A 12,893-nucleotide genomic window follows, 5' to 3' on the forward strand; every position below is an offset into this window, starting at 1 on the left:
GATGACTTGGTCATTTGTGCTGCCTGTAGATCACAGAAAAGGTGCCACTTCGTGATTAGTCTCCCATTGCCCTTAGCCTATACAAGAGGTTCCCAGGAACCCGTAGCCTGCACAAGAGGCATCCGGTCTCCTGTAGCCCAAGATAGTGGCCTATCAACCACCTGTTGCCTGCACCAGAGGCAACTCACCCTCTGAGAGCCCACACATGTGCAGGAAAAGAGATTTCTATGGTAGTATGCCCCTCTTCCTCTCACCATCCCCTACAATGGCACCTTGCTTTTCTTGCAGGGCAGACCTCCTCCCAGGTTCCCTCAGCTGTGGAGTTCTGCTCCCTAGCCCATGGCATACCACTCCCTAGCCCCTCAGGCAGACTCCACACAGCCAACCTTAGTCCTCTCTCTGGAACTGACCTCTGGAGCCTGAGTCTCAGTGCCCAGTCCCCACCCAAGCATCCCAGACTGTGGTATCCGGGGCAGTGGTATGGATGATCTGTACAGCTCTCACACTGCTTTGCCCTCCTCAGTCCATCTACTGCACTTTTCTTGGCAACTTTGAAATCCCTCCATCTCGGCTGATCTTCCAGTCAGTTAGGTAGCTTCCCAGGGTGTGGGTTCCTTTTCTCTTTCACAGCTCCCTCTCTGGAATGCCAGTCCTGTGCTGATTCCTTTTTTCCCTTTTTTTCTCTTCAGTTTGGAGGGTTTCTTGCCCTTTTTTGAGGCTTAAGTTCTTCTGCCAGTGTACAGTAGATGTTCTGTGTGAATCATTCTACATGTATGTGTTTTTTCGATGTGTTTCTGGGAAAAGGTGAGCACAATATCTTACTCCACTATCTTGATCCTTCTCCCATTTTGTTTTTTAATTTTCTTGGTAATTGTGAAGTGACTTTGACTTATTTTCCCTAATATCTAATGATATTGATCATCATTTCACATGGTTATTGGTCATTTGTGTCTCTATGAGGAGAAATGTTTATTCAAGTACTTTGCCCACTTTTATTTGGGTTGTGGTTTTGTCATTGAATTGTAAAAGGTTTTAATACATTCTGGGTTCAAGAACCTTACTAGATTTAGTTTGCAAATATTTTCTACCTTTCTGTAGGTTGTCTTTTCACTTCTTGAAGGTATTGATGCAATCTGATTTTGATGAAGCCTATTTTATATTGTTGCTTATGTTTTGGTGTCATATTTAAGAAAACATTGCTAAAATCCATGTGCATAAAGATATCTCCTATGTTTCTTTCTTCCCTAGGGGCTTAGAATTTTAGGTCTTTGATCCATGCTGAATTAATTTTGGCCTATGTTGTGAAGTAAGGTTCCAACTCCACTCTATTGCATGTGGACTTCCAGTTTTCCCAACACTATTTGCAGAAAACCTGTTTTTCCTTTATTGGGTAGTCTTAGTGCCTTTGTTGAAAAATCCACTGACCACACATGTATGGGTTTATTCTTTAAATCTCAATTTCTATTTCATTGAGCCTGCAGCTCAACTGACTTTGTTTGCTAGTTTTAACAGTTGTGTGTATGTGTGTGAATTCTTTAGGATTTTCTACATATAAATTTTGTCATCTGTAAATAAATAGTGTTACCATCTACTTTCCAATTTGGATGTTTTTACTTTTCTTGCCTAATTTTTCTAGTCAGAACTTCTAATGAAATAGAAGTGTGAAGATGGATGTCTTTGTGTTTTTCCTGATCTTAGGGAGAAAGTTTTCAGTCTTTCAAAACTAAACATGATGCTAGTTGTGGGGGTTTTATAAATGCCGTCTATCATGTTGAGGATGTTCCCTTTATTCTACTTATTGAGTTCTCGTATTCTTAGTGTGTTGGCTTTTGTCAAGTGTTTTTTTCAGCATCAATGAAGATGATCATATGGATTTTCCCCCTTCATTCTATAAATGTGGAAAGATTTAATTTCATATATTGAACAGTACTTTAATCCCTGGACAAATCCCATTTGGCCATGATGCATAATCTTTTGGATTTGGAAATATAATCCTGCTGGATCCTGTTTGCTAGTATTTACTGAAGATTTCTGCATCTATCTTCATGGGGGATACTGGTCTCTAGTTTTCTTTTCTTGTGAGGTCTTTGTCTGGCTTTCGAATTAGGGTAATGGTGCTCTCGCAGAAATCAGAAGTGCCCCCTCCTCTTCTATATGCTGGAAGAGTTTAAGAACTCTTTAAATGTTTGGTAGGATTCACCAATAAAATGTTTTATAATTTGCTTATACAAATTTTCCCATTTCATCTACAGCATGCAATTTGTAGGTATATAATTGTTCATAGTCTCTTACAAAGTCTTTTATTTCTGTGGGGTTAGTAGTGTTGTCCCAACTTTGTTTCTGACTTTGGTTATTTCAGTCCTCTCTACTTTTTGCTTAGTCAATCTAAAGGTCTGTCATTTTTTTTTCAGAGAAACAACTTTAAGTTTGCTGATTTTTCTCTATTGCTATGTTGTTCTCTACTATATTTATCCCTGCTCTAATATTTACTTTTCAGATTTACTTTGCTCTTTTTATGGCTCACAAAGGGCATCTTCTAGCTGATTCCTGGTCATAGCTAGCCTCAGGATCACCCTTTCTAGGGTGAGCTAAACACTTACTGACTTCAGTGCCTGGGCCAACCAGGCATTGTGCTCCCAATTTGCCAGCCCAGGCCACTTCCAGACTGGCTGGGCATGATGTCTGACAGTTGACAGGCTGATCTGGATTCCCATGGGTAATCTTGCTGTCTTAGGTGACTTCTGCTCTCTGGGAACCAGAGGACTAGCTAACTAGCTGAGAAGCACTGCCCAAAGTAACACTGCCCTGCTTGCTACTAGCTATTGCCCTCTGTAAACTCTTCTCATTTCTTTACAGGTCACATAAAGGCACCAATGAACTGTAGTCATCAGACCTGGTAGGATGCCTGTAGGCACCAATGACTAGGTAATAGTCACTGCCATCGGTGTCTAGGGGCACCCTACCAGGTCTGATAACTACAGTTTTTTGTTTTTGTTTTTATTTTTTGTCTTTTCACCTTTTCTAGGGCTGCTCCCGTGGCACATGGAGGTTCCCAGGTTAGGGGTTTAATCGGAGCTGTAGCCACCAGCCTATGCCTGAGCCACAGCAACAGAGGATCCGAGCTGTGTCCGCGACCCACACCACAGCAATGCCGGATCCTTAACCCACTGAGTGAGGCCAGGGATCAAACCCGCAACCTCATGGTTCCTAGTCAGATTCGTTAACTAATGCGCCACGAAGGGAACTCCAGTTCTCTCATCTTATAGCACCTGCTTATGACCCTCCCAGGTATCCTGACCTTATCTCACATCACTCCAGCCTTTCTCAGAGTAGATGGAATCTCAGATTCCATTATCAAGGCCAATTGAGAGTGAGAGTTGGCTACCTCCCTCCCCCAGTAGAGGAGAGATTCCACTTCACATACATTGCTCTCCACCAGGTGAGGAGGGGCAGCTGAGTCCCAGTGATGGTATCTGCTGCCACTACAAGTGTCAGGCACCAAGGAGTTTATGATACCATAAGAGATGGGTCAGTGGGAAGGGAAGATTTCAGAGGAGGTGAGAGGGTGATTTTTTTTTTTTTGTATAAAAGGTTAAAAATAAATTACTATTGTTGTAAATAGATAAGGATGTCCTTGAATATTATATTAAAATCCAGTTTCTACTATAACCTGGTTTTCACCTTTCATTTCATATGTTGAAAGAGGCATTCTCACTCCTCAATAAGGCACTCTCACTATTCAATAAGTCTTGCATAGCCATCAGTTTATTGTATATGGGAGAAGTGAGAAGGGCCAGCCACCCCTAAGGACATGCACAAGTCTAGCTTTTACAGACATTTGTTTCAGTTTCATTAAACTAGAAAAGAGCTGAGATACCCCCTCAGAACTCAGGGGATTTGGAGGTTGAAGGTACTTTCACAGGCATAGCAACAACCACTGAAATTTTGGGGTCTTTAAAAGTAACTCTTGCCAGGACCGTTTCCTACCCCAGGACAATGGCTGCCTCTCTACACTTTGGAGGAAGAGAAGCTTTTGCTGTGGTATCTTTTGACCAATATTGGGGAAACTGTATGTCAAACTTTGGAATTCCATAAACCCTAAGTAGATAAAATTGTTAAAAAGATAAAACCATATAATGTGGAAAAGAAAAAGCCAGAGGAAGATTATTAGCAAACACACTGAGGGCAGGCAGGATTTTCTATTATTATCCCTCTCCTCCAAAGAAGAACTTTATCTAAATTTGAATATTCCTCTGACTTCAGAATTCCTTTTCCTGCTTATTTCTTGGATTCCTTTTCCTGCTTATTTCTTGGATCCTGGCCTGGGGAAAGATTTGTGATGCAGACTTAGGCCTACAGCTGGGTGTCATTCTACAAGCACCCTTGCTGCCTATGTACAAGGATTTTCAGCATCCCTGCAATGCCCTGTACAATTAACACAGAAATGCCCTAGACGGCCCCCAGTCTATCAGGTACACAATGGCCACTCCTCTTTGGCTGGGGCCTGATGAATTAATTAACTTTGGTTAGGCCATGGTGATGTGAAACTTTCCATGAGAAGGGCTGAAAGATGCAGTGGATAGGCAGGGGAAGAGGTGTATCACTAGGATCAACAATTCATGGGCAGCAAAAACATAGTTCTACCAATTAATCACCGGAGTGCTTTCAATCTGGGTGGGAAACACACACTGCCTTGAGCTTACCCAATTGCTCTCCTGCAGCTTTACCCAGTACTGGATACTAAAGAGCTAGTGCGAGGCACAGCAAGAAGCCCCCAGGACCCTACCCAACCTTCACTGTGGTGCAGACAAGCGTGAGGAGTCTGTAATGACTGATTTTGTTTGGCACAGGGATTATAAGTAAGCCTTGGAAGTTGGACAGGGCAGAGTGAACAAAGAGTGGTTGTTGGATCAAACACTGCTTGCAAAGTGACTTTGGACAGCAAATAGTGAAATGAGTGAAAGCTGGATGGTGCAGGTATGTGAAGTATGGAAGAGGCCCAGGTTCCAGCTTGTCTGCAGGAGGACCTTGGGCAAGGCCCTCCACCTCACTGGGTATGCAGCTGCAAGGCTGGGCTTAGAGTCCCTGAGGGGAAAGGTGGTACTACAGTAAGCAGGAGGGGGATAAACTCACTTGTGCTTTGCTTTGCTTACTTCTTGCCAGCAGGGCCCAAGTGGCATCTGAACAATGTATCTGTGACACCTGGGGGGACCTACATGAAGGAGAGCACATGAGGCCTGGCCTGGAGACCTGACCAATAGGCATCCCTCAAGTTCCTGTTGGGGAGGAGGGGGCCATAGACCAGTGGCAGGAAGGAGGTTCTATGTAAACAATGGTTCTAGTGTGAGAGAGACACAGGTCTTGAGCCCCACTCTACATCAAGGACCTTGTTCTAGCAGATGTGTGGACTTTTACAGGGATGTAATGCTACAGCAGAGGGAGCCCTGCAAGACAAGGCAGATGTACTGCACCACTGAGGATGGGAGGCCTGTCAGCTTGGGTACTAGACTTTGCTGAGGGAAGGCTGGTATGGAGGTGAGGGTGCGCCAAGAAAACCCACTCCTCAGTCCACAGCACATTCTCAGCCTTCTTGCCTTGGGTCCAACTGACTAACACCTTCCCACCCACCCCCTCACTGGATCCAGAGTTCCCAGTCCTGGCTGGGCCTCATGATGACAAGGAGCCTGGAACCTCTAAACAGGCATCAGGTTCCTAGGGATGCCAATGGATAACTGGACATATCAGACCCCGGAAAGCAGGAATTGTGCCTGGGACACCAAGGTGACAAGGTTCAGCTGAGAGACAACACATCCCAGACCACAAAGGAAGATAACTTTTTCCTAGAAGGGACCCTGGAACAGGGCGACTGCCTGGAACAGGGCACCTCCTCGGTCCCCTTAGGACATGTTGCATCTGATCTTCATAGCACATACTAAAGGGATGTGGTGGCGGCCACAACCTCCTCCAGCTGCTGCAGCAGTTCCTCTGGCTGTGGGGAGAATGTACTGGTATCCATTCTCTGGAAGTCAGGGTGGGCCAACACAGACTTGAGCACCTCAGCTATGCGGCTGACATCAAAAGCAGCCTGCTGGGGGCCTAGCCCAGTGCTCTTGCCACACTCCACTTTGCCAGGGCCCACTCCCTTTGCCAGAAAGAGAAGCCTCCTTTCAGCGATGACCTTGAGAAAGTGATAGAATTCCTCAAAATTAATCCCGGAGCAGGACCTCATGATGACCTGGGCCAGAAAGGAACAGACAGTGAGCTACTGTTTTCCCACAGCTCTGGGAAAGTTCTACTGACCCTACATGGAGTCTAGGTTACAAAAGTTCTTGAGACATGGCCCAGTTCTTGAGGATGAAGAGACACCCAGGGGCCAGCCAGTGATCAAATGGCTCTGAGTCCTATAGCCTGGAAGCCCTAGACTCTCACTCACATAGGTAGGCCTTGTGGTTACCAGGCCCTCAGGACTGCAGCTCTGACATTAAAGATCACACCCTCCCTTGAGACCTCATGCTTCTCCACATTCTCCCCATGACCAAGGCACTGGCCCTGGGGAGCACGCTTTTGCCCGACTGTGGTCCTGGAGCAGGTGAACACCCTATCAACCCCTTCAACCCCACTATAACCCTAGTGAGCTTCACCCCATGTCCCCCTCCTGCTCAAACCAGTTGTCCCACCTGGCAGTGGTGGTGCCAATCAGGCATGGTGTCCCTCCACTCAATGATCTCCTGCTGCACAGCACAGAGCTCCTGCTGCAGGAAGTGCCACATGTTGGCCAGGTTACAGCCGTTGACCCAGTTGTGGTTGATGGAGATGGTGTCCTCCTGCAAGGGGCAAGGTGCAGGCTGTCCCCAAGAGCCCACAAGGGGCACTGTCCCCTCCCCTCATCCTGAGGTCCTTTCAGCCTTCGTCGGCTAGGAAAAGCTGCTCCTATCTCCCAATGGGAGCCAGCAGGGAAGAGGGATCCAAGATAAGATCATCTGAATTCAGTTAACCCAGAGTAGGGCTCCCCAAGGGCAGGACAACACCATGGTGTGTGGATCCGTTACCCAGGAAAGCAAAACAGGAGGGACAGAAAGAAGCTGAGGGCCCTTAGCAGTGCTGTGTGGAGGAACCAACATGGCCACATGCAATACCAGCCTTGCCCATGCCCCACCCCATCCCACACCCAGGCTCTCCCAGAGGGACAGTCTGTCCACTCTGTAGGAACAGCAGAGGTGGGCTTGGCCCTCTCTCTACCAGAAGCCATCTAAGAGGTGTTGAGGAGGATGGATGCTAGGCAGGCCAAGGGGCAGAGTTGAATGGGGGTCAGAGTCAGCCCATTGGAGCCCTGTGGCATTTCTCCCTGACCCGTCTGGGCCATAACATGTGAGGTGGGGAGTGCCCACCTTACCAGGTTGTGGACTTGGTGGTGCCACCCACTGGGCACAAATACCATCTCGCCGGCTTCCTGTGTGACCTCCAGTGGTGGGCTACAGCGATTGAGCACGGGGTGTAGGCGGCTATCCAGGAGTGTAGGGGAGGTCACGTCATAGGGGAGGCCACCATGGCAATCCCGCAGGGCTTCTTCTTGCCCCGGTGGGAAGAAGAACCACTTTTTCCTCCCACAAATGTTGACAGACCAGCTGAAGGAGCGGAAAATGTCGGCATGGAACGGCGACCTGTGTAAGAGCTCCTGTTGGTGCTCTGTGGCTTAGATGTGAGCTTTGCTTCTTCTGAATGGACTGGCCATGCTCAGAGGCCTCAATGGTTCCCAGCTCTCATACCTGGCCTGTGAGCCAGGTGGGAGGGCCAAAACTCCCCCACCCCAAAACATCATACAGAAGGTGCATAGGCTCTTTCCACAGAGGAAAGAGGGTAAGTAGGCTTAGAAATGCCAAACCTGGCAGCCAACTCCACGACCTGACTAACAGGAATTTCTGAGAGGCTCTGGCCAAGAGCGGAACACCAGCTGGAAGGTTTAGGGTCGGGGGTACAGGATGGTGGGAGCGGACAGGCAGTTACCAGGTGCCGGTGGGGCCCATGTAGATGAAGCGGTAGTCATCCACGTCCAGAGCATCCCAGTACTCGTTGAGCCAGTCTGACGAGAAGTATATGGGCAGGGTGAACACGCTCTCCGCCGAGGAGTCCCTTTAGAAAGTGGCTTGAAGAAGTGGCTACGAACCACTGCAGCAGAAGTGGCTACGAACCCACCTCCCAGTGCCCTTTCCCGAGCATATGAAGCCATGAGTTTTGAAATTATGTGAATGACCCTGACCTACCTTCTGGAGCTAGAGCCAATTGCTAGGCTGAGTAGGGCTACCTCGGATATCCAGCCATAATCCAGCCACCTGATGATCACAGCCCCAAATGATCCTAGCTGAGCCCTAAGCAAATGACTGAACCAGAGTTGTAAGCAGATGAAATGGCTCTGGGGGTACTGTGACACAGCCTAGACAATTTGTACAGGCGTGACCTAGATGTTAAGGACCCTTACAACACCTATTCCAGGATTTCAGCCTAAGCTGGCATTCTAAATGCATTATTTGCATCATGGTGATTTCCCAGATCTGGGGGCCTCCTTCACTTTTTCACCCATACCAGTGGCCTTGGTTTTATTGAGCAGATTCAAGGTCACAAAACCAGGCACAAGGACACCCCAGGTACACCAAGATTCTTTTCACCTCATCTCTCAACCCCTCACTCCCCTAGTCCATCCCCACAACCCAACCAATGGGCTCTCAGAGGAGCACTCTAAAACAGTCCAAAGAAGAGTGCAGCTCTGCCAACAACATAGTCACACAACACTCTTTGTAAGAGGCCATGATGGGGAGAACCTTAGTAGTTCCAAATCATCTGTAGCTCTCCAAAGCACCATGCAGGTCCTTCTGCTGCCATGCCTTTGTACACTGACAGACTCTTACTTATCCTTCAAAACTGCTCAGATATCACCTCTTCTGTGGCTATCCTTGCCTGCCTGATCCGAGCCTTCCTCTGTTCTCTTTACTTTAGGGTTGCCAAGGAAAATGCAAGATACTCCATCAAGGCTGAATTTCAAAACAAAAACAAAAAACAATGAAGAAGTTTCTAGGATGAGTATGCTCCTTGTAATACCTGGGACATACTTAAAACCTAAAAAACCATTTGTTGCTTATCTGAAGCCCAAATCCACAATGCAAGAGCATCTGAGTCTGAGTCCGTCTGTGCTGATGGAATATGAGTCCCTGAGGTCTAGGATCAGGGTATGGTTGCATCTTATCCACTGTTTGCTGGGCAAGCTCTCTCTGCTAAGTAAGAAGCTGTGTAGCAGATAGTACCAAGGGAAAACTTTGAGCAGGATGCTAGTGCCCTTCATGTACTGTTGGATTGGTCTTGGGAATGACAAGGGCCTGAATTTTTTTTTTTTTTTTTGAGTTTTAGCTCCTACATCAGCAAAACAAGAATTTGATTGTTCACTCACTCATTAATTGAGCATCTACTCAGTGCCAGTTGGTGGGCGCCTGACTATGACTCCCTCTGTGTTTGTGGAAACATACCCTTGGCAGGGGAAATGGCTACAAAATCTAAGGGCCACTTGAGAGTGGGAACACCAGAAGGGGTGGGGCTGTCCACTAGAGTGAGACATTTCTCAGAGTAGCATCCTTTGAGCTCCCCAAGTGGAAGAAGTGTGTGGTAGGAGGACACACCTCAGAAGGCCTCATTTAAGAGCTGGTATTGCTTGTTAGTGATGGAGATTTTAAATGGGCAGGACACAGTCCCGCTGGAAAGCTCTAGCTTTAATGAGCCTAGCAGTGGGGTGCAGGACTTGAGGCAGGGCAGCTAGTCTGGAGATTGGCAGCAGCCAAGGTAGAGGAGAACAGGCTTGATTTGGAGAAGTAGGTTTGGATAGGGGTGGCCGGTCCCAGAGGCATCTGAGCACTGGTGAAGGCTGGGTGCTGCCAGTTAGATCGAAGTGAGACTGACAAGGGCAGCTCCGGGAAAAACAGTGACAAAAAAGAGTTAGGTAATCACAGGCCATCTGAGCCTCTGCCAGAGGTGCCCACATTCCTCACGCAGCCAACCCCGCGCAGGCATGGTGAGATGGCCATGATTGGAGAGAATGACATTCCAACCAGGCTGAAGAGAGTGGGTTTTTTACACTGATTAAATTCATAACTGGAGAAAAGACAAGTTCCTCACTCATGACTAGGAAAAGCAGTGTTCTGGGCCCCTTTACCTGCACAGATGCCAGTCTTTGAGATAGAGACAGCCCCGTGAAGATGAGTAGTTTCCCTGAATGTACTCTTTCCAGTAGCTGATGTAGTCTTTGAGGGGCATGTGTTCTTTGGGGTTGGAGTTGTATTCCCTCACCCCACAGTTTGCAACAGGTACAACCACATCTCCTGAAAGGAAAGGGTCAGGCACAAACTTTTCTGAGAGTCCTCCACCCTGTCCACCCTCCAACTCATTGCTACACCGTCTCCAGAAGAATTCCTCTGGGGATTAACTCATGTTCCCTGCCTCCCTCAAGTCCTCTTGTGGCTCCCCTCATTTGCACCCTCACAGTCTGACCTAAGGGAATATAGGTAGGGCGAGGGTCAAAGGACACTGGCTGGAGTTTTGTGCTGCATTCCAAGGTGTTCCTGCCTGGGACACTCGCGCTCAGTCCTTACCATAGTTCTGAAGCAGATAATCAAAATTGGGCTTTCCGCTTGGCGTCACCCAGAGCCTCCTGCTGCCCCAGCCCTCGGTGAAAGCGCTGGAGAAAACACAGGGCAAGTTGGGGAGCAGATAGCCCTTGAAGAAGTCGGCGTAGGAAAAGGAGTCTGGATTCTCTATGAAGTCCACGTGGTCCAGTTTCGGGCTGACATTGCTGGAGAGACCTCCCTGGAGGCCTCGGAAGTGGCTCTCGGCAAATGCGCGCATCTGTCTGTCCATGCTGGGCTAGGCTCAGAGTCCGTTGCGTGAGGGTCTGCTGGGAACAGGGGGGCTGGGAGCGTCGGAAGAGCTGCGGGAGTAGGAGGGGGTGCTGGACGCGGAGGGGCTGCCAGCGATGCTGGAGCCAGCGGCCAGATCTCCCGGCTGCCGTCCGGCAGAAGGTCAGGAACCCAGAATGTGGTTTCTGTATTCCCACTTATCTGTTCTTTAAACTAGGAAGTGAAAAAGGAAGTATGTGCGAAAACTACTTCCGGCGTACACGCTACGCACCCGCGGCCGCTTGCAGAGTCCGCCGTCAGCCCGGCGCCCTCGTGCGGAACCTAGAGTTTGCAGACAAGAGTTCCTGCCCGAGCCAGAAACACAGCCAGCCCAGCTCTGGGCGCATGCTCTCTGCTTGTTGCGGCCCGCCTGGGCAGACTCAGGAGCGGTGTACTGAGACTGTGATCCAGCTCAGGGTCCGCACGGTTTCAGAAATTGTCGAACGGTGCTGGCCCCTAGTCTCGCCGTCTTCGCACCTCCCCAGCAACTCAGGTAAGTCGTGTCCCCAGTCTGCAGCTGGGCCTGTGCCCGGAGCTCTTCCAGGCGTCCCTTGGCACAGTCCCTCTCGCCGCTTCTGCCCAGGTGAGTATCTCTCCTCTTTCCAGTGCTTCAAGGACTGAGGAAGGTGGTGGGACGTGGCTGGGCTAACAGAGAGGCACAAGGGTCAAAGGTGGGGTCCTGGAGAAGCTGGGGGTCTAAGGGGATGCTGAAGACCTGGAGGGGATGCTGAAGCCCTGGAGGGCATGCTGGGGAACTAGGACGATGGGAGACCTAGGGGGGTGATAGGGGAATTGGAAGGAGTGCTGTAACTCTCAGGCGATAGTGGGGACCTGGAAGGGATGATGGGACCTGGTGGGGATGCTAGGGGACTAGGGGGCTGCTGGGGACCTGGAGGAAATGCTGTGACCAGGAGAGGATGGTAGGACCTGAAGGGGATAGTGGGGACTGGAGGGGATGCTGGGGGAATAGGGAGGGTTCTGAGTGAAGGTGTGGGGGATCAAATGTGGTGATATGAGGCTGTGCACAAAAACATATCTGAATAGGGTTACATAAAAGGGGAGCTTAGGTGGGGGTGCCATATCAGGGTCTCAGCATGTTGCAGAAATAGATGTCCTGCCAATACAGTCCTACTCGTATCAATATGGAAAGGAAGAAAACAGTTTCATTGCTGTATGAGCAGATTACATATATGTAAGGCATCTGCAGTAGAATACACAGCTGGGTAGGTCTTCCCACATTTCACACACAGGAAGAAAGAAATGTTGAGAACTCTCTCATCTCCTTGAGGGAAAAATAGATGCACCTGTGTAGTCTGTGCCTAATGAGAGACTCTTGCCTCAGTTCTGGAGGTACGTGTTTACAGCTCTGAGTCAGCAGGTGGTGACAATGCCTTATGAAATCTGAACACTTGAATTTGTTTCCTTCCTGACCAAAGGAAACACCCAAAGGGAAGAGGAGAGGCACCTACCGCCCCTTTATTAAATAGTGAACATGTAATCTTGTTTATTTAGCCTTATAGGTGGCATAAGGGAGATTCTGGGGATATTGGGGCTCTAAACTTTGGAGAGGGGCTTGAGGGGGTACTCTTTTCAAGGAGTATGAAACTTACAAGAAGGAGAAGAGCAAGGACCAGAAGTGGAGAGAGGCAGAGGAGGGGAGGACTGGGAAGAGAGTCCAGGTGGGGGTTCTAAAGTGGGAGCTGAGAACATGGGCAGGATGAGACAGGTGGTGGAGAGTTGGTGGCAAGCAAAGCAGTATGAGGGTTTTGTGATTGTGTTTGAGCTGTGCTCCCTTCCCAGTGTGCCTCATTGTGCCTCCTGTGGTCAAGTTGTGGAATTCTTTACTGGGCCAGTATTGGGCAGAAGGTTAGAAGGCACTGGGAAGATAAAATGGAGAAGAGTCACCCTTAATCCCATCCGGAGATGAGCATTTTCTTGTTTCTTGATAAAGAGTTATCC

At 48.7% G+C, this 12,893-nt stretch overlaps 2 protein-coding genes across 19 annotated transcripts in view; one reads left to right on the forward strand and one right to left on the reverse strand.

The window, feature by feature from the left end:
* Window positions 1-3,743: 3,743 nt before the first annotated feature.
* Window positions 3,744-11,124, reverse strand: JMJD4 (jumonji domain containing 4). 12 transcript variants are annotated; one of them, XM_085012095.1, is made up of 6 exons: window positions 10,632-11,124; window positions 10,196-10,361; window positions 8,005-8,080; window positions 7,394-7,625; window positions 6,678-6,824; window positions 3,744-6,235 (listed from the first exon to the last, which is right to left on the reverse strand). In XM_085012095.1, the coding sequence occupies exons 3-6, from the start codon at window positions 8,022-8,024 to the stop codon at window positions 5,933-5,935; spliced, it is 702 nt and encodes a 233-aa protein (XP_084868221.1). In that variant the 5' UTR covers window positions 8,025-8,080; window positions 10,196-10,361; window positions 10,632-11,124; the 3' UTR covers window positions 3,744-5,932. The 12 variants fall into 12 exon arrangements, with proteins under 12 accessions (XP_084868221.1, XP_084868219.1, XP_005661214.1 ...); XM_085012093.1 differs by having other exon boundaries at window positions 7,394-7,661; XM_005661157.4 differs by having other exon boundaries at window positions 8,005-8,130.
* A 164-nt stretch (window positions 11,125-11,288) lies between these two features.
* The window catches only part of SNAP47 (synaptosome associated protein 47), a 110,228-nt gene continuing 108,623 nt past the window's right edge, over window positions 11,289-12,893 (forward strand). For 5 of the 7 annotated variants that reach the window (XR_014837311.1, XM_085012082.1, XM_085012080.1 and 2 more), the window contains exon 1: window positions 11,289-11,427. The gene's annotated coding sequence lies outside the window, so the exon portion shown is untranslated. Of the gene's footprint in view, window positions 11,518-12,893 lie in introns of all 7 variants that reach the window. The other 2 variants (XM_085012081.1, XM_085012084.1) reach the window with 1 other exon arrangement.

Source organism: Sus scrofa, chromosome 2 (assembly GCF_054392235.1).
Source record: "Sus scrofa isolate SSC_HxYL_T2T_F1_AM1 chromosome 2, Sscrofa_HxYL_maternal_Yorkshire_Landrace_v2.0, whole genome shotgun sequence".
NCBI lineage: Eukaryota > Metazoa > Chordata > Mammalia > Artiodactyla > Suidae > Sus > Sus scrofa.

Excerpts from the sequence above, each read along its gene's own strand:
- JMJD4 (XM_003123609.6), bottom strand. The coding sequence starts at position 10,896 with ATGGACAGACAGATGCGCGCATTTGCCGAGAGCCACTTCCGAGGCCTC. Across the intron at positions 10,362-10,631 it reads TTATCTGCTTCAGAACTATG|GAGATGTGGTTGTACCTGTT; the intron begins GTAAGGACTGAG and ends CTTTCCTTTCAG. Across the intron at positions 6,236-6,677 it reads ATTGGCACCACCACTGCCAG|GTCATCATGAGGTCCTGCTC; the intron begins GTGGGACAACTG and ends TTTCTGGCCCAG.